This window comes from Cyanistes caeruleus, chromosome 4 (genome assembly GCF_971803275.1).
Source record: "Cyanistes caeruleus chromosome 4, bCyaCae1.hap1.1, whole genome shotgun sequence".
Lineage (NCBI taxonomy): Eukaryota > Metazoa > Chordata > Aves > Passeriformes > Paridae > Cyanistes > Cyanistes caeruleus.
In genome coordinates, this window is record NC_141704.1 from 75,607,713 (window position 1) to 75,634,432 (window position 26,720).

The 26,720-nt window shown below is 38.3% G+C and overlaps 1 protein-coding gene across 5 annotated transcripts in view; it reads right to left on the reverse strand.

The window, feature by feature from the left end:
* Positions 1-378: 378 nt before the first annotated feature.
* PPARA (peroxisome proliferator activated receptor alpha) overlaps positions 379-26,720 on the reverse strand; it is a 33,301-nt gene continuing 6,959 nt past the window's right edge. The window contains exons 1-8 of one of the 5 annotated variants that reach the window (XM_023919085.2): positions 26,214-26,355; positions 25,722-25,829; positions 16,828-17,072; positions 14,809-14,969; positions 13,689-13,827; positions 11,058-11,260; positions 7,805-8,252; positions 379-7,628 (exon numbers count right to left, since the gene is read on the reverse strand). In XM_023919085.2, the coding sequence (XP_023774853.1) occupies positions 7,381-7,628; positions 7,805-8,252; positions 11,058-11,260; positions 13,689-13,827; positions 14,809-14,969; positions 16,828-17,035 (1,407 nt within the window). In that variant the 5' untranslated portion in view covers positions 17,036-17,072; positions 25,722-25,829; positions 26,214-26,355 and the 3' untranslated portion in view covers positions 379-7,380. Of the gene's footprint in view, positions 7,629-7,804; positions 8,253-11,057; positions 11,261-13,684; positions 13,828-14,808; positions 14,970-16,827; positions 17,073-19,129; positions 19,277-19,425; positions 19,558-25,721; positions 25,830-26,213; positions 26,356-26,720 lie in introns of those variants that run through there. The other 4 variants (XM_086885903.1, XM_023919086.2, XM_086885902.1 and 1 more) reach the window with 4 other exon arrangements.

Below are 26,720 nucleotides of genomic sequence, written 5' to 3' on the forward strand. Positions count from 1 at the left end.
CTACCTGTGACATATTTCCCTGACTGGTTTAATTGAAGATATCCTCATTGAATTAGTCAGTGCTGCACTTCACACAGAAGTTCACTTTTTACTTGTTGAATTCCATGGATGTTTCAAACCAGCCATACAACCCATGAGAATATGAAAGATCACAGCTGGATGATGGGTCAGCACCAAACTTAGGTAATATATATAGATAGATAAATCCATATGAAATGTTTCTGAGTATGTTACACACCCAGTCCTGCTTCAAAAGGTGTCTAACAATACTCAGGGAAGCATCAGTACTTTAAGGTGCTTCAAATATGCTGCCTTTTGAATGTCACATTGCAGTGAGTTCCTTTCCTGGAGATAAAAGATCAGCACAAATCATTAAAGTCACTTTTAAAAATACTTTATTTTTTTAAAACCATTAAGGCAAAACTGTTTCAAATTAAGTTGGTTTACATTCAGTCTGAAAGGATTAAAGCACATAGCTTCCTACCAGTCTTTATACAAACACTGTGAATTCAACCTTTTATTTTTAAAGAAGACAGAAGAAAATCAGAATGTAAAAAAGAAAAAAAAATATTTAGTTCAAGTTTTTTCATCCTAGATCAGTAGGCTGGTAACGCTTGAGAATGCATCGTTGTATATAGCTATGTGTGACTTAAAACATTCACAAGTGCAAGATATGTTGTCTTTCCTAAAAATCCCTGCAAGACCAGGGCATCCATTTGTCCTTGAAAGTGTCATTTGCATTGTTCTAACAGAAAAACACTTGGGAACTTGGCTTGAATTAGTGGTTTTTACTGGGAAACAAGCATTCCATGAGAATTAGGTTTGACTACTCCTTGAAAGAAATGTCTGCTCCTTCTACATTCTCTATTTACTGTAGTAAAATGTACCCAAAACCTCTTAAAAACAGATGCCTGGAAACAATAAGCTGTTTTGTTTTCTCTTTAATATTGATATCTTGATTTAATGAAACACTTATTAGCTCTATTGATTAGGGTTTGGCAACATTAACACCACTGTGGTTTTTTTTGTGTCCTACCAGATAACAGACCATTTAAGACATAAGGGGGGCCTTCAACATCCCAGGTCACTTAAGCTGTGGTGCTGCATTCCTAGAGAAAATTCTGAGCAACTGTTTGTAAGAGCTGTGAAACAGCAGGAGCTGCACAGGAGGCAGCTCCCCCGAGAAGCTGCTAAACCAGACTTTGTCCAGCCACTCAGAGGAGGGTCTGGAGCACATCGATAGCACTGAAATGTTGGTTAGACTCGTTATTACTCAGCTGTAACTAAACCATGCACATTCCTCCTCTGCCAAAGGCCCAAGGTACTGTGACTGCATGGAGAGAGCTGCTGTGTGTGTGGGGATGAGCCATGTGAGCCCCTGGATGGGCTGGGGTGTGGTGTTTGTGGGGTGGTGACCTGCTCCCAGCTCTGCAGCACATCCCACACAGGCTGCCTGGTGACGCTGCACTCCTACACACCCACAGTACAACCCAGGACTGGTGTGCTGCTGGGATTTCAGTGGCTCAGGACTTCCCCAAGAGAAGATCCTGCCAATCTTTTTTCTTTCAAGTGGAAAGAATGCCATGAAACTCCTGGCTTTGAGCAGAAGGCTGGTGTCTTTACCATGACAGGGATTACCTGCATATCCAACCTGAGAAAATACACCAAAATACTACTAGTACTTCAAGTAGTGAAACTATTTTAAATACCTTATGCTTGATCTTGCAGTCCTTATTTAAGGTCCAGCCTGTAATCAGATCAGTCTCTTGTGCATGTTGCCTATCCCCTGGCAGAGGCAGCTCATCTGAAATTGAGGTCCTTGCAACAGGAATTCTGTTTCAAAACATCCACAGCAATGGAATCTGACAAGATTGACTGATGCAATAAAGGAGCTCAAGATAAAAACCACTCCAGCTTCAGAAGCAGAAAAAGATTTTAAAAACCTGTGAGCACAATAGAAAAAAGGAGGAAACAGCCTTCTTTAGGATGGGCTCAGTTACACGGATGGTTTGTGTCATGTGAAGTGACAATGTAAAGGAAGTCGCCTCAGGTTAGCACAGGGAAGTCCAGCAGAGCTTTTGCAAAATGACACAAACACCTTAGGAGGCAACATACCTGTGTGGTGACACTGATGAAGTGAAAATGCCAAGCTGCAGCAATTTGAGGAAATAAAATGTTACATGTTACAAATGAAAAGCAGTAACTACAAATGATAGCTAGAACATTTGTAATAGATTGTGCTTGTGATAGCTACTGTGTTTGGTGATTCACACAGCAAAATAGAAGATAGATACCTTTGTCCCTATATCAGATTTCCTTAGCAGGATGCTGTAGGCACAGACTGTCGCACCTACATGCACCAGACACAATCCCTCTAAACAGACTCTGAATTCTGTTTAAAATCCCACAGGAACCCTCCTGTACAGAAGCCAATAATCCAATTTCAACATTTTGTTTTGCGCTGCCAAATCATTGTTGAAATACATCTATAAAAGCAGCAGGTTGCCCTCAGGGCAGGTGACAGGGAATAATCCAGAGTACACTTTGTTATTCCCAGTGAGCCACAAGTCAGTTCCTCAGAAACTGGTGCACCAACCAAATGCAGCTTCTTTTTAGCTCTTTTCAAAAGAAAAGGAGCTACCATGCTGCAAAAGAAAGATTAACTCAGTTGTGCACACCATTTTTCCTACTGGTGAACTTGAATTAAAAACTTGATTTTGGGATTGCAGCTATTCCTCAACAAGACTTGCTTTTATTAAAATTAAATAAAAGGAAGTCTGTGTTCTATGTGAAAATATATTTTGAATTTTTGTTATAATCATCAACATCAAGCACTGATAACTTTGAAGAATTTGTGATAGTTCTTCACAAATGATACAGCAATAAAGACCAGACATGAATAAATAGCTATTTGTCTTTGACATCAGCCCCTTCATCCTTAGCCCATAAAAGTAAATATTTCCTCACTGTACAAAGGGTTCACAAGATGAAGTATGTAACAAATATTTAAATTAAATAATTTACACATTTTTCTTTAAGCACCTCTGTAATTAATTTACCTCTGTAATTAATTTAGTGATATAAACTTAAAAGTTTATACCTTGCAATTATATTCTTGTATTTTATAAATTGAACCATGAAGAAATGGTATTACCTGAAATTAAAAAAATCCCACAACACATAACAATATCAATAATCTTAGATCAAACCCACATATAGTTTAAATCTCCAGTAAAAGAAGGATAATAAAGCTGATTAAACCTAAATACAAAAATTATATGCAACTGATTATCAGGAAAGCACTTGGGACATAAGCAAGCACAGAAACCATGCTCCACCTTACATTCCAACACCTCCAAAAGGACGAGAGGTTTCTGAGAGGGACCATTATTTGTAAGACCTTATGCTTAAACAGTACCATAACAGCTGCAAATGCATTTGTCAAATGCAGTTGCAGATTTTCAGCTAAGTCACAGGAAGCTTTTCAGGAGAGACTGAAACTGTTCCTCTGCAGACACAGCATGATATCCCCAAGTTATTCTGCCTCAGATGGGGCCTAAGTTTGTCCAGGCTTTCTATTAGAAATAAGGAGGAAATTCAAACTCAATCGTATGTGACCCAGCTCTCGTGATGAATAAATCTACCCAAGTTTCAGCAGTTTGAATAAACAAACAAATGTTTAGATGCTTATTATAAGCTCTTTGATGTACAGCCTTGTGCCAACTCTCTCTCATGAGAATGAGCTTAGTGCAACTGCTGGTATTTCCGAGATCTGCGTGGGGCAGGAATAATGCAAACTGCTCTCTGGCAGCACTGCAGCAGCTGCTGGAACCAAAGCACAAAGGCACATGGAAATGGAAATTAATGCAAAACATGGTTTCTTTAAATGTGATGAAAGATGCAGCTTCTATAAGTGGAAACTTTCAGGTGTCAGTTTGTGTTTAAAGCAAAAGTGGGATCAGAAATGTTGAAAGGTACAAAGTAATTAACTTCTTTTAAACAGCAGCTTTAAAGGAAATATTTAAGGAGAGAAGAATGAATAGATTTCCCTAATACATGGCACAAAAACATCCTTTTCTTCCCCCATTCCCCTTCGACAAGAAGTACCTAGGGCACCAGATAAATAAATATTTTCCCCTCAAACAATGATCAAAAATGAGTAATATGTAGATTTTCTGAAAACTTAAGTCACACCATTGTTTCTCAGGATATTTCTCTATCCATCTCCTATCTGTTGCCTTAAGCTGTTTGTGGGGCCTGGTTGCTAACCAGAGTTCTTCCATGCTATGATAGTAAAATGAATTATGTTGGTAAGAATCAGATCCAGACTGTACCTGATGAGCCAGTAAATCTTCAATACCATTTTAATCCTAAAATATGATCACTTTACTTCCCTCCATAGATGGAGTACTTTAAAGTATTAGTTTATCTGCACATAGGGGAAATAATGAAGTAATAAATCAGAAATAGGTATGAGACTAGTTTGGATTACAAATTAAAAAAAAAAAGGACATAAACTGAGTAACCTTAAAATCTCCTTGGCCAAAACCTGCTGGAGTCACCTCCTGAAGGAGCAAATATAATTCCTTTAAAGCGTAATGTAGAAATGAGAAGTTCTTTTGCCATTACTTCTCTGGGAAGGGAATTGTCTGCCCTGTGCCACTCTTTGAAGTAACTGTGGGAATGTGCAAGGGGCAGCAGTGTGGGCAGTGGAATCCATCCAGAATTTTAGGCTGTGTTAACATCTTGTTCATATTTCGGTAATTCAGAGATGTGTTCTTTGGGGTTTTTTTTGGGTTTTTTTTCTCATTAAGGGTCTGCAATTTAATTTAAATCAGAAATCAAACTTTTAATGTCCAAGGAAGTAGTCAAAAATTTCTTGCTGGTTTTCAAATAACAAAAAAAATTATGCACTTTTCTCATGCTAGTAACAGGACCTTGTTACAAATAGCTGCTAAAACAACTAAATGTTATGTCTTTCACTGAGTTACTCTATTTGCAATTCTTTATAGCTTAGCTAAGAATTTAAGTATTTATTATTAATTTTCCATGTTTTTAAGTATTACTGAAGTATTTTAGCCACTTTTGAGAACAAGAGCTGGAAAAATAGTTAGGCACACTGTATCTGATTTTCCTGAGAACCTACAGTACACCTAGACTATGGAATACAACTTTGAAATTTGCCCTCTGCAAAAATCTGTGCTTTTGGGGGAGAATAATTCAAGTTATCCATGTTTTTCAGAAGATAAACTAGCAGTTGGCTCCTACAGTTTCAGAACACCTTCCCAGAATGGCTGATATTTTGACAACTTTTTGCATCAGCAATGTTGCAGATCAATTATTTCCATGGCCTAAACCCCACAGCTCCTCAGTGAAACAGGGTTGGCTGGGAGAATAAAGCAGCAGCATTCCTAAAATCCTCTCTTTGTTTCTGAGGGCACACTGTGTACTGCTCTTGGACACAAAAGGCAGCCCATTCTCATCTGAGGGTTCCTGGCAAGACCAACATTCCTCTTTCAGTTTTTGAGGCCTGTTCTTCCTGCTGACAACAGGGAAGGGGAGAAAGTTTTGTGCACATGCAGTTACTGTTTCTATCCTGCCCTAGATGCTCACCAAATCTGGGGCCCGTTTTGGGGCTTCAATATTTTACACTAAATATATCTATATTTATCTGTAACTTCTGCCACAATCATTGTCCAGATAAATCCCAAGCTGTCTTTAAACCTTTAATTTTTCCAGTGTCCAGCTGTGTCAGTGGGCCTGGACAGAAACAAGCATTGCCACTAAAATAGGAATGACAGTGTGATGTTCTCACTTCATCACTCAGTCCTTGCAGTGAAGATACTGGTGTCTTCAAATGTGCTGCAAAAAATAAAACAAGTACAAAGTCTCCTCCTGTGCCACTGAAAGCTTAACTGTAGTGAAAATACTGGAGTTGCTCCTGAGACCTCGTTTTTGTGAAACAAAAAGTAAAATTAGCAGGTAATAATGTGAAGTTACTGTATCAAAGAAACGAAAGAGAAACAGCAGAGTGCCTTGCATGCAGCTGGGACTTCTGGGCAGCTCTCTGAGGAAAGAGCCCATGAAATGGCAAAGTCAGGAAGCCATTACCTTTTGGCTTATTTTGCACCAGGAGTACAGCAAGTGCTATTGCAAAAATCAGTTTACTCCTAGGAACACAATAAACTTACTCTCAGCTGTGCTGCCTTTCATACTATGACACAGTCTGACACCTACAAACACTGTTCATGGTATTTCTGTCGCCTTATTCACAAGGACAAAATCTGGTGAAAACAAGTACCAAATACTTCTATCAATGAGGCCAAAGAAGGAATAGAAAAATATCCAAGTGGGTAAAAAATGAAGCAGTGTATTCATCAGAAAAGTAAACAGGTCCAAACAACTATACTGCCAAGACACTTAAAGGAGGCCGGTGCCTTTCCTATCCAATCATTCCTTTGGATCTTTCTAGCAGTGATCTAGCTATCACTGCTAGAAAGTTAAATTTTTTTTTTTTTTCCTGGGGTAGGATCAGATTTTTCAGTCTCTCCAAAACTCTTGCTAATTCAAAATAGTATTTTTATGTCAAAACTGCATCCTGAGCTATTATAAGTTCTACAAAAATACAGGGTATATTTTCACATTTCCTTGAAAGACTTTTGAAACAAAAAGGTCCCATCAGTTTATCATGTTTACTCTTCAAGACACACCTGTTGGAGCATCTCTGCTGTATTTTAAATAACTCTTTGGATTTTAATTTCATAAGAGAACCGTCTTTTAAACATGCTAACCCTAAATATGCCAACATAACACTAGATGAAGCTGTACATCATTTCATGGAATTAAAGCAGCAATGGATCAAAGATCTTTCCAAATTTTTAGAAGTGTATGGACAGTAATATCCAGCCATTTGCTACACCTAGACTGAATACTCTAAGAAAAAGTGTTACCTGGTTCTCAGTAATTACCACTAGGCAAAAGTGCATTTTCTTTCTGATTGTGCAGATACCTGGAAGGAAGGTGCTGAGTTTGTTACATTAATACTAAAATGACTAAGCCAAGAGGAAATTCAATTTTGTTTGTTTCTGTTACTTAACATTCTGATTTATTATACAAATATGTATTCCTTACCAATCTTTTCAAATTTCCAAATAAAAGAACCATTGTAAGACACTTCATTGAGCACTCTGACCAGTATTTTTCTGCCGCACTTTTTCAAAAGAGGACAAAAGATCCCAAACCAAAATGTAGCACTCAGTTCCCCAGTTTTTTGATTTTTCCTGCTTTGGGCTGAGTGAACAGCATGTAACTGTACGAGTAGTTTTGCTCCCATCTGTATTTCTCTGTCTTTAAATATTGTGGAAAAAATACTAGAAGTCCTTAATACATATCCCTGTAGATTTCCTGTAGTAAAGGGTGTAAATGTGCATCAGATTCAGTCTTCTTGATTATCTGAACAAGCTGAGCATGCTCTGTGACCAGCTGTCGGAGGTCAGCCATTTTTTGGAGAAGTTTTGGGAAGAGGAAGATGTCATCGGGATGGTTGTTTTGCAAGTGAAGTTTCAGTACATGCACAATGCTCTCCTGCATTTTTTCAATGTGTCCTACATTTACAAGACCAGGACGATCTGTTCTCAAAACAAGCAAAAGAATACATGTCATAATTTTATAATGATTCCTCAAAGTGTAGTTAGTGGCAGAATTGAATCTTCCAGAGGATAGAAGCTTTTCCATTAAAATTTTTAATTAATGAGAAGGAAATATTGAAATTTACTACCTTAGAGAACAAATATGTAATGCTTACCTCCACAGCAAATAATGGCAGCAACAAAAAGGGATATATCACTATCATCCAAATCCAGTGCATTGAATTTCATTGCAAAATCAAATTTTGGCTCCATTATATCACAGAATGGCTTTCTCAGGCTTTTCAGGAACTCCCGGGTTATAAATCCATTCCCGTAGGCCACCAGCATCCCGTCTTTGTTCATCACAGAGGCCAACATGGCAAATATGGCTTCATACACCCCGTACTTCAGTAGTGTCACCTGATCGTTCAAGTCCAGGTTGGAGAAGCCAGGGATGGATTTGGCAAATTCCGTGAGTTCTGTGACAGTCTCCACAGATGTGCACTGGCAGCAGTGGAAGATTCGAACTTCTGCTTCCTTGTTCTGAATCCCATTGGCTACCAGTTTTGCTACCAGGGTCTTCTCTGCCATACATAAGGTATCCATATCATGTATGACAAATGGCTACAGAGAAAAAAACCCAAGAGTTCAGTCATTAAATAATGGTTATTGTTTTCTTCCTACAGAATAAGAATTTTGATAAACTTTAACTTCCATGCTAATCAGTCCTCAACTATCAATAAACCCTGAGTTCTTTTATACTTCTCATCAAGACAAACAGTGTATGACAAACTGCAATACCTAACAAGTCTGCTCTGCAAACAGCAACGCAAATAGTCAAATGCAAAGACGTATGGCATATCTTTAATTTACTTTTATCTAATAGTTACAGCGAAGCTCCAGCACTCCTGCGCTTAGTATGCCATATCCATCTGAGAGCTAGTCCTAGAGGGTTCACAAAGACTTGTATTACCTTTTCCAGAAGTCCAGGCTATTTTGCCTACACTCCTATCGATTCCTAAACTAACTACAATTGATGCGCATCAGGATGCTTTCCTGAAGAGCCCTAGGGGGAACACAAACAGTCATTTCAATACCTAGGGCAGCATATTTGCATAGGAATGTGAACCTTGCACTACTCTTGTGTTTTAGTATCAGATTTTCATAGACAATGTCCCAGCTGTCCCAACTTTCTAGCAGTTGATGCTGAGTCATCTCTAAACAGAGAATCCCACTAGAATGGCAAACACAAAATTTGCTTTTTTCCATAATCCCCTTTGTTTGGAAAGGTACATGCTTTACAAACAGATGAGCCACTCTCTTAAAACATCATAGCAAAAGCAGCATTCAGACCTTCTTACAAACAATCAGAGCTCAAAAATATTTTTATACGTATCTGCAGAGCAACAACCAAAACAAAGTCCAATCCACTAAAGAAAAACAACAAACCCCAGTGCTTCCCAGCCTAGCAAAGTCACAGTTACTGACCTTGAACAGAAATTTAGTTCCATACACACCAACCACCTTCCCTGGGCTGTTTTGCTCATTTCAGATTAAATAGCATGGGGAACACATGGTGTTCTGTCAGGAGCTCATAGGATTCACTTGTTTCATTCAGAAAACTGTCCAGCAGGTCAGGTTCCTATGGTTGTCCATTTTTAAATGTTTATGGCTACCGCACATTCCATCTCAATTCAGCACAGTTACACAAAGCAGAACTTTCCATTGGAAGGTGGATATGAGTGGAAAGTGACAAAGCAAGAAACAGCACACATATCTCTAAACCTTTAATAATGTACACCATCTTAAACAGTTCATTAAAAAAAAAATTAACATAATTTCAGTGTGCAGTAAAGAGGCATGGCTGAGGACTTGGGAGCTAAATTAAAAAATTACAACACATCATCATGAAAAATGCTCATTCATTCTGAAATGAATTGTAGTTGTGCCAAAAATTAGGATTCACTGAAATCAGCTGTTAATGCACATGTGGGTTGCAAATTACAAGCAAAAAACCTTTTTTTAAAATCTGTTTTTCTGCTGAAAATGTGAAAGAAAATGAAAAATGTTTCCTTAAAAGATGATGAAATAGCCTAAAACCCCTTTGCTCTTCCCTGCATATGGAAAAAATTGGACACAGCCTGTTTGTAACACCCTAGGGCTGATTCTCCATTAATTTTTATGTACAAATTCATCCAGGCACACATGTGCTGGTCACTGTTGGCTGGTCAGCCCTGTGGCTGTGGCCACACACATTCAAATACAAGAAGTGTGATTAAATGCTCTAGGATCCATCCCTGCACATGTGACACATGCTGTGGCTTATGGTTCTGAAATAGGGTAACACGCAAAAATTTTCTGCAGAAGCTCACTCAGTGAGGAGCTAAAGGTGGTATTTACTGTAGGCTCATATCAGCCTGTACCCCTAAAATGTTTGAGTCTGTGCCTCATTTTACACACCTTTTTAGTGCAATGAAAAAGACTGGGATAATTCATGTGTCTCTCCTCTAACGTAAAAAGCTGTAGTCTTGGCTAGACTAGACTATTATATGCCAAATTCCACAGTGCAGAAGACAGCTTGCCTACAATTTTCATAACACTCATCCCCACACTCACATAGTTTTCACTGTGGCATAAGTAAAGTTTTTTCCCAGCAAAGTTTTACTGAAACTGAAGTTGCTGATAAAATAAGATACTCATCTTCTACATAAAAGTAACAAAAATCACAGCAGAGCTTAAATAAATATGCATAAAGCGAAACAAGCGAGTCCTTATATTGATTATAGTCTCCCATGTGCTACCAAATAAAAAGCAGTTGATAAAATTAAGTAGACCTTGGCTAAATTCCCCTGAAAGAAAAGTAACTTCTACAGCATATGTGTCTTCACAGCCTTGCTTGCTTCTGCCTTTCAAAGGAACCATACAGAAAAGACCAGGAAGGCTGGCTGAGGAAACAAAAAATTACAAACTCAAGTTTTCTTTTCCCTCCTGCTATAAATATTATTCCAATTAAAACAAAAGTCATGCAGAGCACCTGTACACCCTACAAGCTAATAGTAGTTATCCTGACATTTGTGACAGAAAAACATATTTTTTGTCACTGTCATAATAGGAAAATAATTTTGAACTGTTCTTCCTATATCAAGAGGCATTCACATTCAGATATCACTTAATTTTTGATTAAGATCAATAAGTTAGGGTTATGAGTTTCTGCTTACAAGGTAATCATCTGATTTTCCTAAAGCTTCTTACTATTCTGATGGTGGTTAAAAGCAACCATATTTACTACAGATACTCCCTTTGAATATTTCACATCTGTATTACCATGATATTTGTTTTCTAACAGATTTGCTAAAGAGTCTCCCAAATTATTACCATCACCTTATGTACCTGTCAGTTTTATTTTAAAGTAACAGAAAAAGTACTTACTGGATTGTTATTGGTTTTCCCTGCAAGGATGATTCTGGCTTTAACCTTGTTCATATTGAAGTTTTTCAGGTAGGCATCATGAATTCTTTTGGCAAGTGATTTAAGATCTGCCATTTCTGAATCTTCTACGTAATTTTCACCTGTTAGAATTTCTGCTTTGAGTTTGGCCTTCTCAGACCTCGGCATTCGTCCAAAACGTATTGCTGATGGGAAGACATAATTGTAAAACAAACACAAATTATACAAGAACTTAAGCCTTTTACAGTTGCTGGTTAGAGCAGTAAGATTTCTCTGTCTACAAAAACTGAGACAGGGCTGAAGAAATTGCCTCCTTCCCAACACAGTCAGTGACTAATACACTAAACTGAAGGAAATCAGGTGTTTCAGAACACAAAATGTTATCTGCAGTGAGCTAGAACACATTCTTTTTCCCTTCTACATTTTCTAAATGTATTTGTATTTTATTTTCTCCTCATTGAGTTCTACAGCTCCCAGAGTGAAACTCTAAGTCCACCTTGTGAACTCCTAGAACACTGAGTAAACTCATGGACAGGAGCTTGGCAGAAAGCACACACACGAGCTGGAGAGCTGCAACAGAGTCAGGCCTGAATCCCACTGCTGGCTCAGAACCTGCAGGGGCATACAGTTCTTTATTCAACACATCTGTACTGCCAGTGGGAACCCTAGCCCAAAGACCTGTATTTACAGCTCAAAGGCTATAGGCAACAAAATCTCCTCCACCCCCAACACTCCATACTGCTTTCCCAACAGACCAGCTCTTCAAGACTGGAGATAAGGACAGTCTGAATACCCAATCTAGTCATTAGGATATTCTTCTGAGAGACAGGAGATGCAAGTCTGAGACACCTCTGGGTATGGAGGTCTCCTGGTTTTTGGGCAAGTGGTCTTGCCATTCATGGGTACATCCACATCCTTCTTCAGTTTCAGTTTCAAGCTAAGCCAGCCCCATTTTACCCTTGGGAGATGTGCAAGGGTTTGAGATGGCTCATGCAGCGAGTTGCTTGTACAGCATTTCAGCATCCAACCAGCGACGACAGGACCTCACTGCCTACACTGAGCAATCCAAGGCATGAACACCATCAGCCCTTCAACATGCCCAGGGAGTCTTCTCATGACATAAGGAGGTGACTCTAGGCATGATTTGAAATACAGCTGTGGACTTCAATGGGTTCAGAATGTGGCTTAGGCGCTTCCCTCCCCTTAAGGGTGAGTGGTCACACCAACCTGTTGAAAAAGTGGAAGAATACCTGCTCTAAACTAAAACGTACAGTTTTAAGATCATGGGTATAAATTTAATTGTAGCACTTTTCCTGAGAAGGTAGCAGTCAACCCTTTTCCTTGTTGCCTCCCACATGTTTGCTGCAATAAAACTGTGGCTATTCCCTTCAACTGGAGCACTGGTGGCCACAGTGTTTTTAGTAGGATGAAACATCTTCACATGGATGTCAGTTCCTGCCAACTTCCAGCATGGCTCCCTGCTCAGTTCTCCCGGCCTGAGATGTTACTTTGTTGTCCACACATTTTTTGAGGATGGTTATCCCCAGTCTTGCAGAGACTACCAACCCTCTCCCAATGGACCTCAATCTCAGTCAAGGCTCACTGCAAGAGAGCCGGGCTTCTGCAGAACCAGAAAGTCAACTCTCACAATGCCTCCTTCTGGGACTCTAGACTACAATCTCAAAAGCAGCTTCCCCAGCCATGTTCCCACCCCACCTATTCCCACTGCTTAGTTTCCTTAGGAAATTTGTCTCCTAACACACAGCTTTTTACCTAGCCCAGAATTTTTACCTACTTTCACATTGCACCTGCCCCCAAATTCAGCCTGGACAGGGCCAAGCAGGGAAAGCAAATCTGGCTTCTGGAAAATACTGTCATCTGGCCAAGTGAGATGTGCTTTCTCATGGCTTGGCCTCTCCCTCTTCACCCGTGTTGCTCAGCAAGCTACGTCCTGCACAGAGAACTGCCTCGTGGGCTGAAAATGGTCTGTATGCCACAAGCTTGCCACTCTTATCTTAAATCACTAGCACAAACAACAACATAACTTTTAAACTGGATATCTAAATGCTCTGAATTTTTACCATTCTGTTTAACAAACAACCTACTAGATTCCTGTTGCACAGTCAGCACAGACCTTTGCCCTCCCTCCCCACTTTCTGAACCATCTGCCCAAGAGCTGTTGCACTGTAACCTGAAAAATGATTAAGGCTGCTTTCCTACAAATTTCTATCCTACATCACTCCCCCTCACAATGAAAGCAGTTGTTCTCCTCCTACTCTTCAACAAAACCCTCAATCAGAATTCTTCCAGTATTGAAATTTGTTTCAATGGGAGTACTGCTGCAAAAGTTCTGGGGTGAAGAAAGCAAATAAATGAACATTCATATGGACAAACTGACACATAGCACAACTGTGTAAAGCTCATAACAGCACATTTGGCAGCTCAGTATCAACCACATGAACCCATCAGGGAAACTGGCATCCCCCATGGTGATCTAGCCTGTAAAAAATCCGAGGTTCAACTCATGTGTGCGAGTAAAAATGCTATCCAAGTGCCTGCCTCCAGCACCAGACTCTGCTTAGGAACAAACAAATTAAGGGCACTCTTACCTACCATTATGTGACATTCCAACTGAAAGGCACTTTTGAAAACGACAGTATTGGCACTTATTACGATTTTTTTTCTGAATTTTGCAGTTGCGATCACATTTATCATAGATGAGTTTTAAACGAATTGTTCTTCTAAAAAAGCCCTATAAAAAGTTTGAAAAAAACAATATGTAATGTTAATGAATGTTGACTACTAAGCTTCAATCATACAGGTAATTTATTTTTTTTTTTTTACCATTTATTGTAGAACAGCCTTTACTTCAACTGCTCTTTCCAGGACGTCTCTAGTCTGCAATGCAAAGTTGGTCACACACGGCCCAACCACAGGGACAGAAAATCCAGAACCATCTCAACATTTTGTGCCATATAAGCAACATGTCATGTAGGCTGTGGGACACATCTGGCTAGGAACTGGTTCCCCATCTCTAACAGATATTCTGCGTTATTACATAAGATTTACATTCAAATGATCATACTGACATGATGCACGAAATAAAGCTGTACACAAAGACCATTACTTCTCTCCTATTACCTTCTAATATAGAAAAAAGATGGAAATCTAAAACATTAGAGGAAAAAGAAAGGAATCTTATAGTTCATGGGTCATATCATCCCAAGAATTATACATTAATGACAAGAGTAATTTGTGCCATAGACATGCCCTGGCCCCGAAACCACAAGAGGTACAATACTAAGGGATTCAGGCAGCATGTAATAGCGGGGAGAATTCAGGATTTGGTGCTGTTATAACAGGAATGTGGTATACTCCTTCCAGCCATACTCCCAACACAAATAAAACACTAGTGGAGCAAGAAGGCTTTGATTTTTTTTTTTTTTTTGTCACAGTTTAATGTTTTGTTTTAGTATTTCACTAACTACATGCAGAAAAGCAGCATTAAAATTATCTTTGTGAATTGCTCCTGCTTGATGAAGGTCTGGTATTGAGTTATGGTATCTGGATGACTTACTTCAGAAAAAAGACCACATATAGGTTTATTATTTAAATAATTGTAATGGCTAGAGCTACAGTAATTAAACATTTATGTATCAAATGTTTACCTTCATTTTACCCTATAAACAAAACAAGATGATTTAGGTTCTTAAGAAGAAAATTATGACTGTACCTTACAACCTTCACAAGCATGTACTCCGTAATGGTAGCCTGAGGCTTTATCCCCACAAATTCTACATTCAATGTTTAATGCTCCACTGGGTGATTCATCTATGCTACCTGGAGCTGAGGCAAAATTAATGGATGAAGGACTGGATGCTGGTGAAAGGGTGTCTAAAAAAAAAAGGAACACTTCATAAATACTATACTATCAAGACTGATACAATTACTACACTAAAAACCACACAAGAAATCAGCTTATTCTAAAAAAATAATCTTGTGCTAATAGTCATTAAGTGAACTAACAATTCAACCATAAGTCTTTGAAAAATCATATTCCCAGTGCAAACACACACAAAATACAGGCTGTACCTTGCTAAGGTGAGGTGACACAGGATGTCAAGAAGGCCTTACTGAAGTGACTGGCAACAAGAACTAGATGGGGGATTATGGACCCTACAAATACACACAACACCGATGTTCTTTGCAGAAAGGTTGTGAACATCTCATCTTGGCTTTACATCATCCATCTCTTGTGCTGCAGGGATGAGCAGGGCGTCTCTTGTTGCAGTACCTCAAGAGACACATTCCTACCTCACACAGATACACTTCAGATACATGTAAGGACCCCTGACCTTTGAAAAGCTACTCATAATTCTGAATAACAATCTAAACTGAGGCCTGAAAAGCAGACAGACAAGTTCTGCACATCAGCAGAAAGGCTGAACAGATGTTAAAAGGAAGGGAAAACAAATGCCTGCTTCTAAAATAGCCTGGCTCAGATACTTTGTGTTTTTCTTATAATGCGCAAAGCATTTCTGAATTGTACAATGAAAGAAACTCGCCAGACATGCCACCAGTAGATGAACACATTACAAAACTAACACATTCCGACCTTAATTATTTAAATTAATATTTCCACCTTGTTTGAGGAAAATATTTTCTGAGGCCAGAATTTCTTTTATCTTCCATCTTGCAACTTGCACCACAGGCCTTCAGCAAATTAATGGGTGTGTTATTTTAACAGACAGATTAAGAAACACTCATGAATGTAGGTCAGCAAGTATTATGTTGGAAAAAACCTTGGCACAGAATGCAGAGTCTCCATTGCCAGCGCTGCCAAGCCCACAGGCGTCAGAGTCATCTAGAACAGCCTAAACCCCAGGATTTTTTTAAAGTGTGATTTCAATTTACTTGCCTTACGGAACTTGAGCCTTGGAAGTTTATATTTTGCATGTTCTCTAACCACAATACCAGTATGTTTTGCAATGAGCACTGAATACTCCATGAGAAGGTGACAGTAGACACTGATCTAAATTATTTGTAGGCCTTGTACACACCTACACTCAAATAATTGTAAAGCCTCCTGCCTCTGAAGGACCACATTATGAACAAATACACACATACATAAAGCACATCATAACTTTTCCTGTACAAGGCATCTCTCTAATGAGAAGATCTGCAACCAAAAGACACCAGTCATAGTTCTAGAAACATTCCTTCGGTTGATAGTGCCAGGAGGCAGGTCTCCCCATTCCCTTCAAACCCACAATGTTCATTTCAGCTGATCAGTTCTATTATTACAAGGTGAAATAGGGATCACAGGCTGGGAATTGATCTAAAATAAGAACCCCCCAAAACAAAGCATAACAAAGCAAACCAACCAAAAGGTTAATAGTAAACTACTTCAAAATGCTCTCCTGCTAAAAGACTTGCAAATACCCAGATTCAACAGGACAACCTTACTGAGATCACCACAGAGTCCCACACCACTGCAGTGATTCCCATTCTGATCTCCCAAGCAAAGCCTCTGACTAAAGACTATGTAACTTTATGTTACAGCCAGTCTTCAGTGACATTTGTTTAACACATTAACTTTAGCCTTAAGCATTTTAAGACCATGCCATAAACAGGTTATGTTATGTTATATTTCTAGTGTCACTTCATCATAAACAACAATTATTGCATTAGTTATTAAATTCTATCATTCTATTTATAAAATAAAGTTTTATGTTAAACCAAACTCTCTTACCTGTTATAACTGATCCATCAGATCCTGGACCATTTCCCAGTGACTGGAATTCTGTTAAACTTAAAGCTCCAGAACTATCATCTCCTAGAGACTGGGACAGGTCTTGAATGTTCTCCATATCTTGTAGGAACTCTCCAGATAATGGGCTGTCTATATCCTCCTCCTCCAAGGGAGTAAGGGGATAGAGCTGGTTTTCAGTGTCCACCATTTTGATCAAGCAGAGCAGTCACTTAAACTTCTTTTTACTGGTGAAAGAATAATTAAAAAAAAAACAAACCAACAGATATTTAAAAAGTATTTGAACCAGTTCTAGCACACTGAATACAGGATTTCTAATCCAAAGGTGAAATATTATAAAACATTCTATTGCTCTGGAAGCTTTATGCAACATGAATCATCAAAAGCACAGGGTGGGGAAAATTCCCCATAAGACTTCAAGATGAATGAAAGTTATGACTAGATCAGTCTGTAGATTGTTGTTTCCTCTTCACTGCTAAAAAAGTGTTTCTACACAAGGCATTACGCACTTCCCATCAAAACTTATAATAAATATCAATATTCTACTCACTCTTCTTCTGCAGGAAAAATAAAGGAGATGTTGTCACTGTTACTAACTTGCCATCTCATTCTACAAAGAGCATTAGTACAGATCTATTTGGCAATTTATTTGAAACAGGATAGTTTTAACTAAAAAAGGAAAATAATTTCTGTCACATAGTATGTCAAGCAGGAATATGTAGGAGACTAAATATAGGAATTTATCCATGATTTCCAACAGCAGTCACAGACAACAGAGATGTTCCTGTACTGACTGTGCAGGGTGAGAGCTGGACACACAGCATGGATAAGCCCAGTAACACCTGGAACTAACTGTGCTGTTTGCTTTTAGTTATCTACCCACATCCCTGACACAACCACAACATACTCAGACTCAGAAATGAGAAATCACTTGTATGTAATCTGTGAAAATAAAGTTAAATTCCTATCTGTGTGATGCATCTATTTTGTGATGGGGGAAAAGTATAGAGAAACCTGCAACAACCCAAAGGAGACTACCAAATTTGTCTCTCTAAGAAGCCATAAACAGAAGGAAGAGAGGGATGGCAGAGCATATAATTGGCACTGCTCCTCCAGTCTGCTCTCCATGAAGTTCTCCTGGGCTAAACCAGTTGTTCACAGCACAGAAACACTGCATTCCTCTGCAGACACTCAGCCCCAGGATAGCTGGGGTGGTTCAGGTAGGTGCTGGGCTTCTTGTACCCAATGTTCCCTGCTGAATCACATACATCTCTTCAAGTGCTACTACTTCATCCAGCACATGTATTTTTAAAAGATCAAGAGAACACTGAGGTCTGCCTTTGACCAAAATAGGTATTATCTGTCAGGAAAGCAAAGACTTGAGAGCTGACCTCTGAACATGCAAAGGCTGCCTGGTATCACCCAAACCACACCATACTTTTCCACATTTACAATCAGTATGTAAAATTTATCAACCTTTTTAGCTAAATTTCTGTAAAAACAACCTAATAGCTAGTGAAACATAAATGGAGTGCTTCTTGTTTTAATTTTCAAATTACATACCCTTTTGTACTTTCAAACACTACAAGTAAATTACAGCTGCTTAATCATTAGAGCTCTTGTCAATGATTAACTGGCACTTAAGCAAGCATGGCGACAACATAACAATTTCTGAACATTGTCAAAATGTACTAATATTCACAATACTGACAATTTTTCTATAAGCACAGAAAATCTTTAAGTAATATGTCTAGTATTTATGCAGTAAACTGCCTTCTGGCTTCCCGGTGTTCTGTGCATGTTTACATATGCATATGCTTTCATTGGCAGGTTTCACATAATATGCATTGATCCTTGCTTGAATGGGAAAAAGCTTTGAAAATAAAAAGCATAATGAGTATGAAGTTCATTTAATATTCACAGAGAGAATTTTGCTTTACAAAAAGCCCTGTACATGTTACAACAGTAGATGTAGTAGATGCAGCATGATGATTCCACTCTAAGATCTGTGTCTTCTAAGTATTTACAAAAGTTCTGTGCCCCAAAGATACCTGCAGAGGATTTTCTCAGTTTCCCGTACAATACTCTAGTCTCTCATTGCCCCTTTCCTACCCCCAAGTACCGACACACACAAGAGAATAGAACATAGAAAAATAAGGACACCATTCCATGGAATTATTAAACAGGTTTTACTCTCTCACATCCTGTTATCTCTGAAATATGTCTATTTTCACAAGAAGTCCTTTCCTACCACTTCACTGTAAATACCCACTGAGCAACTTACCTATAAACTTGAAATTGGTCCCAAAGAAATCAGTCAGATCATTAAAGAAAAATACCTCAACATGCAGCAATCAGTTACTTGCTTCATTTTTGGAAAGGGATAGAGGGATACTAAACCTCCAGCCCTTCCACATTTAATACTTGCCACACCAGGGATAATCCCTGTAAGGAAAGAGGTCTCTGAGATGCAAAGGTCTCTGGGAAGCAGTAACAAAGTCTGATCTTACTGCATAAACAAATTGATCGTGTAAAGGGCTTGCTTGCAAATACCAGGGTTAAAGTTGAAACAATCATTACCTCTAGGTCATTTTGGGAATGCTGGGGCTGAAAACAGCTCATGTAAAACTCGTGATTGCGATAGATATTTTTAGAAAACTTCACTGGATAAGAAGAGCCTTGAATATGTAAGCAGCAGAATGTTCCAATATCCTGATTTAACACAAAAAAGAACAGAAAATAAGATTTGGTATCTAAAGTGTGACATCCAGACTTCCACCTTGGAAAGGATGCATATTTTCTCCTCTAGCATGTGACGATTCAGTTTTCATAGTTTGCAACCTTACATGCTCATACTATTTTTCATTTTAGAAGTATTAATAACATAAGAGAACATTTTCTATGCACATGATAAAAAATTTTCCCAAGCCACCCCTTCATCAAGACTGCCAGTTACACACCCCCTCTCCAAAAAAATCCACCCAGAAAACCTTCTTTCTTCCCTTTACTCAGCTGTACTCCAAGATATCATATGCAACTTACAGGAATCCTTGCCTTTAAGAGAAATCAAAATTCATGTACCCTAATTTTGAAAATTGACAGCAAAGTTGTAAAATTAGGATCTTAAAAGTCACGTAAGGAAAAATTATATGCAACCTTTATTTGAATTCTCTCCCCAGCCCCATGGCAGGGGAGTGAGCAAGTGGGGCTTGGTTCCCTCCTGAGGTTAAGCCCAGACAAAATGATAAAAACAACACAGGAATGATTTTTTTGTTTTATATTACTCAGCCAAACACAAGGAGAACTTACTGAGCTAAGAAACTGTGTTTCTTTGGACCCAGGATCTTCTGTCCCACTGGATTTCAAATGACATTGGCTAGTGTATATCACAGATCAGTATCTGAACAGGACCACTCAACCCTCCTTTTAAATGTGACCTTCCTGCTTTAAACTATTCAGCTGCTTTCTAGAACCTCAAGATTATATATCCACAATTTCCTCCAATGCTTTCTTTCACTTATGTAACACATTTATTGTACACTAAATAGTTTGAAAAACTGTTTGTTTTGCCAAGATTACTGTGTAAGAAGTAACAATAACAGGGCAGCAACAAAACTATTCAGGAGATAATGAAGCTATTTATTTCAAATATCATATCCTCTCACTTTCACACAACAGATGCAGTTGCTACTGGAGAAAAAACTGCAAAGAGGAAATTAATTTTCAGCAAACAGAAATAACAGAGGTAATTAATCTCACCTAACGTCAAACAACTCACTTAACATGTTTGGGCTGAGTGGAGCTCAGTGGAATTTCCAGAGCTGTGACTGATCTTTGAGGCCATGATTACACACTAAAAACATGATGCTTTTCAATCCAACCACTTCCCTGATCCAGTTCACTGCAAAGCCTTACAAATACTAGTGCTGGCTCAATGGAGAGAGCAGAAATAAGCAGCTGGGAACAGCGCTGCATAGCCCAAATATAACTGCATGTGCAGCCTGAATTTCCTCTGCAGAATCCAGTGCCTGTGTGGAGAGGCTGGGTCTGCAAACCAGGCACTTGCTCTGCCTGAAGAAGCCAATGCCTCTTTGGTCTCCTGTGAGAGGTGAAAACTGCTTTACAGATCAGACAGCACCTCTATTAGATTAAGGGGAATTACCATCTTTTGGCAGGGCCATGGAACTGTCATGCAGGCTGCTATGTGCACATCCCACAGACACTCACCTTCTAGCAGTAAAACTGCCACTAAAATCCAGTAAATGGAAGATACAGGCATTTACACTGAGTTGATGCAACGTGCTCCAATAAATAAATAACAAAAATGAAATGAAAGTTCCAATGCTGGAAACTCAAGCTGAGAGTAGAATCTAGCTCAAAGAAAAATTTCAGCTGCTTGTAAAGAATAAAACAACACCCTAGCATCAAGTGGCTTTCTGATGGGGACTTTTAAATTCAACAGGCCCCTCAAGATGCTGGTAACTTGGAACTCCATTCAGAACAATTTATATTTACACTGACTTCATATTAGACCAGAAAATAGATTTCACCATATTTCATCCACACCATTAGACTAGTCAGCCTGTATCAGACAGCTCAGCTTCAGACGTAACAAAAGACCACAGCTCCTGGGTATCGGCACAGTAAGATCTGAAGCCTGTGTTTAAAGGAGCCCCTGCAATCCCTTTGAAAACACGAGCCAGATTTGGTTTCATCAGCAACGGGACAGGAAGGTTTTGCAACCTTTGCCTCCAGGCTCCATAGACAAGACTTACAGGTCTATCACCTCAAGTTTACACCTATCTGCAATCATGCTTGCTTTCTTCACAGGAATGGATGTATCAAACATGGCATTACTCAAATTTGCATCAAGGCCCTCCTGATAAAAGGAAAATCCCATATTGTAAAGAGTGGAGATTGAGGTGTTGTTTGAACTGCCTTCAAGTTCTAATAGGTTCAAGTCTGCATAGAATGCCATGATTGAGATTTCACGGTTGTTGGGTTTGCTTTTTTCTCCTCTATATGTGAGTTTTCATATCCAAAAAGTAAGTGCTTTGGAGGTTTCTGTAACTGGGAATAGAAGACTTGACTTTTCTGTCTAGTGAATGTTTAACTGAAACTAAAGTTAGAAATAGCTGTAAGTCAAAGTAAAGCTTTCAAATCTCTTTTAAATCTGTGTCTTGTCTGTGAATTCTTTAAAGAGATGTCTACTCAGGACTTCAGTATAAGTCAACAGTAATATAAATTAACAAACTATATAATACTATACTTAGGCTTATTGAAAAACATATAATGTTTTCCTTCAATTTAATATTTTCTTCAAGAAGTGTTTTTGGAGGCATCTTTGTAGCTTCAGGGTTTTTGTTTGTCTGTGGGGCTTTGGGGACTTTTTTTTGTTGGTTGCTTTGCATATTTTGAGTTCCTAGCTTTCTGTATTTTTTTAAACTACATTATAATCCTGTCTGAAATTTAGATGGTACCAAACCCAAGCAAGCACTGCCAAAGACTCAAGTGAAAGCCTTTGTGTTAAAAAAGTCTTTTGCTTTTCTTCAACTTTTTTAGTTCAGATACATAGAAGGCCTAAAAACCTCTCAATTTGTAATGGTGTCTTGTTTCCATTTTTATAATCAAACTGACTACCAGCTTAATCTGTAGAATCAAGATACCACTGTTAACATGGCTTTTAAAAAATCAGCCTATATAGCAGCACGAGGGAAGATGATTCAGTTTATTACATTAGTTGTTAATTCACTTAAAGCAAATATTCATACTGGAGTTCAAAATATCCAGTATTTTTGAGGCATAATCACTGAAGAAAGTAGATTTTATTAACAAGAGATTCAAAAGGAAAATAAGAATTTATTTTCTGCAAGAAACTAAGCCATGGAAACATCTTAGTAACCACTCCGTTACAGCCTGTGTTCTCTGCCATAAGCTGCCTTTCAAGTTCACTACAGTTCTAGCAATACTGCTCACAGCTCACAAGAGCATTTCTAATGAAAACCCCACTCCAGTGTTACATTTACAACTTTGCACTTGCAACAAACTCCCCCTTTTTCCTTTCTTCTCCCAAATGAATCCCCAGGTTTTGCTCTTCATCCAATCCATTTCAATATCAGTATCACTTCAAGTCGCTGCCATACTCCAGTCAAATTATTCCATGCTTGAGGATTCAAAAGATTACATGCGTTAATCACAATAGTTTGTGCTTCAAAGTTCTACAGTTTCTAAAGCCTCTGTGACAAGACCTGGCAGGCCATGAGCTGACAGAACATACTGACACACATGCTGAAGGCGTGTGTGCTGAACACTGACGTGGAGACCACAACTGCTGAGAAACTGAGATCTGGTGCATCATTTAAGAGGCTGCTCCTGCTGCATGTACATCAAAAGCTAGGGTTTGATTTATGATTGATATTTGAACCAAGGAGAGGTCATATTCAGACAAACATGACATACATGTATTTGCTATTTGATCCAAGAGCCAAGGTCACTTCACACAAATGTGTCATATGAGTATTTGCTTTATTATCCCACTGATGAACTTAAAGTTATTTTACTTTCCTCATGTAAAAAACTCCTTACCCATTTATTTGGTGTGTCCCAAAAACCCCTTGCCCATTTACTTGGAAGTTGCCAGGTTTTTCTAAGTTTTGCAATACTGTACAAACATCTGATGAGCTAATTATATAAGCCAAGATTTTGAACTGATTAACAGTTAGGGACACTTTAATTTCAGAGATCAGAGCTCAGATTGACACTAAATCTGGTTGCATGGTATGGTCAGAATTAAGGAGAATTAAGAAAAAGGAACAAACCAAAAATCCCACAAAAACTGCATCTTATGAACTGCAGGCATAGATTAGATGTCCTAAGCCATTGTGAGGTGGTTTTTTTCTAAAATTAATACATAAAAGTTAGTTTGAGTGGTGAAGTCAAAGTTGATTACAACATGTACAGCATTGACAAACAGCCCACGCATTTGCCCCAACATGCTGCTCCCTGGAGCCAGATCCTTAAGACTAAATTGGAATGCTGCAATTGTTTCCTTATACATGTGATTACTGCATCTCAGATTATGAAAAGTGCCTGCTTGACAATTTTCTAACTATACCCTGATATTCTAGGGAGACCTCATTTGTTGAAGGATATAGATATCTGAGGGTAACAGGCAAATAGAAATTGCATTTTAGAGTGGTGGCTAAATTATTATCTCAAATATAATCAGTTCCTGAAGTAAATAAAATGTAAGCCCCTTGCTAAGTCTCCTGCAGAGTACATTTTCACTACATATGGTAAAAATAAACATCATAAGGTAACAAATTAAAGACATCTGTGCAACTGAAATTGTCAATTAAAATTATAATCTAATACACATCTGCACACAGATGCAGTGCAAGGCAAAATTTCTGGCATATTGATGGTGCTGCTACATAAACCTCTCACTCAGATTTACTTGCTCACATGCTAGATAGATAAAAAAAAAAGCAAAACCAAATAAACCCACAAAAACATAACATTCCTGACTGTTTTGTCGAGGAAAACATAACTTTTATAAGCATAACTGTCTAGCATTTTTTCCTTACAAATGTGAAAATTTAGACACACTATATTTATAAAAAGAAAAAGCCAATTGCCACTAACTTAAAGTCAAACACTGCATTTTCTGAAACTGATGGTATTTCAACAATCTTTAGGGTTCATGTGTAAGTATAGACAACTTAAAATGTGTTCTTACAAAACAGGATATAGAAATCCCTTTTGTTATCTGCAGACCTTTATGTGTGATAGCAAGTGGTATATATTACTGATAATAACATATTCTTTAGTACATTATCATTATATACATATATATATCACATATATATTACAACATAACATATAGCAGAAACATACTCCTTAGAAATTAGAATCCTTGCTTAGGATCCGTGTTATAAATAAATAAAAATATTTCTCTTTATCTGAAATTTGTCATTAAAGGATAAGAAATAATTACCTAATCTTTTGGTTTTTGAGCATATTTAACCTTCCTGTATTATTTCAACCTTGCTTATTTTTAAGAAAAGAATAAAGGATTGTTCCTATGTCATAAATACTTCAACTGAATACAACCTCATTCAAGGCCACGTATTTGACATGTGCCAATAAATTTTGAGTTTATTGACTGGCAATGAAATTTTTGCAGCTGTGTATGATTTTGTGAGTTTAAACAGCACAATAATAGCTAGGGAGTACTGAGGCAGTACCCAGATTTGAGAAGTATTATTCACACAGGCGTTTACTATTGCCCCCTGCCCACATGGCACCCCCAAAGCACCACAAACACACTGTGGCTGTTTCAGCCTGAGCTTACTTGTCCTCCTGTGCTGGCTGGAAACTGACAGGCCAAACACAGACAATTGCTGAATTCATATTGCATCACTTCCTCAGAAGGGTCAATAATATGTTTTCCTTTCTTCTTCCATGAAAATGACTGAATTTTAATGTGTTTGCAGCCATTACTGCTCTAATTTGAGATTTGCAGGTTCAGAATTACTGGGCTGGGGGCACAGGACAGCAGACCAAACTGCATGTATCTGACAGGTAACTAGACCAGAAGAGGTGAGAAAACAATCCTGAAAATTGCTCTCAGTTTTGGGGCAAAACTGTCTTCCAAGACTGATCTGGACATTTGCCTGCATTACCCCCTAATTCTTGCAGCCATCTTAATGGCAACATTCTTTCTGAATAAAGAACTATTGTTTTGGAACAAGACCTTCAATCTAAAAGGAGAGGAAAAAAAGAAAAATATAAATTAAAATTACTTAATGCAAAAATTTGAAAGGTGTGTTTAGCATATTGATTTAAGACTGTGAAAAGTTTCATTTAAGTCTTACCTGCCATTTAATGATTAGACCTTGCAATCCCCATTTTTAGTCGACTTAGATACAACTTCTTCATCTGACAAACTCCCAAATTTTGCCACCCTGATCTTATTACACGTCCTGCTCAGAAAAATATAAATAAAAAAGCTCACAACTTTGCATCTGTACCTTTTCCTACAAAAGTACTTCTACTTAAGACCAGTACTCCTTTAAAAGAGACATGAAGTCTCTTAGTTTTCTCTTTTCATTTATAGTTTAAACTTCTAGTTCAGGCTCCTTATTGTTTTGGTTCAGGACAGAAGTCCAGTTGCTTCAGTATCTGATACTTCAATCTTTGCTTCCAAGATCAATAATAACAAAAAATATGTATCTTACTCAAGAATACCTCCTTTCAGTCACCAGCACACTCCTTATCCCAAATCTCAGGTTACAGTCCTTTTCAATATTTTCTTAGCTGTCTTATCCCTCTCTTCTATCAGCCATATCAAGCCATCCCCAAATCACCTCCTTCACCCTCTTGGTCCTCCAGTCTCCTATCTCAGCTCCTCCAGCATCTGCACAGCTGCACCGGCCTCACCATCTGCAACTCTTCGCATGATTCACCACCAAACATAACAGACCATGATTATTCACTGTTTGAAAAGCTACAGTGGAATTTATATCTGTTTCTGGAAGAGATTCAAGAAGCCTGAATTTGCCTTCTTAGCAGAGAACACCAGCACTGTGTATTTTCAGTGGTTTTATTTCACTGATAAACTTCATTCCCTTGTCCAGACATAATAACATGACTTATTTGATAAATTCAATTCAGCTTAACAGAAGGATTTATATCCTTTGAAAAATAATGACCCTTAGATAAAATACTATAGACTTAGACCCCTTCTGCTTGCAAGTGTCTTTTTGGAAACTGAGTAATTCCAGTGGGCCACCTTTTATACTCTTCTATCAGCACAAAATAATTCAATGTCTTCTGTAACTAGCATCTGAAGTTGCGTAGTTTACTTATTTTCT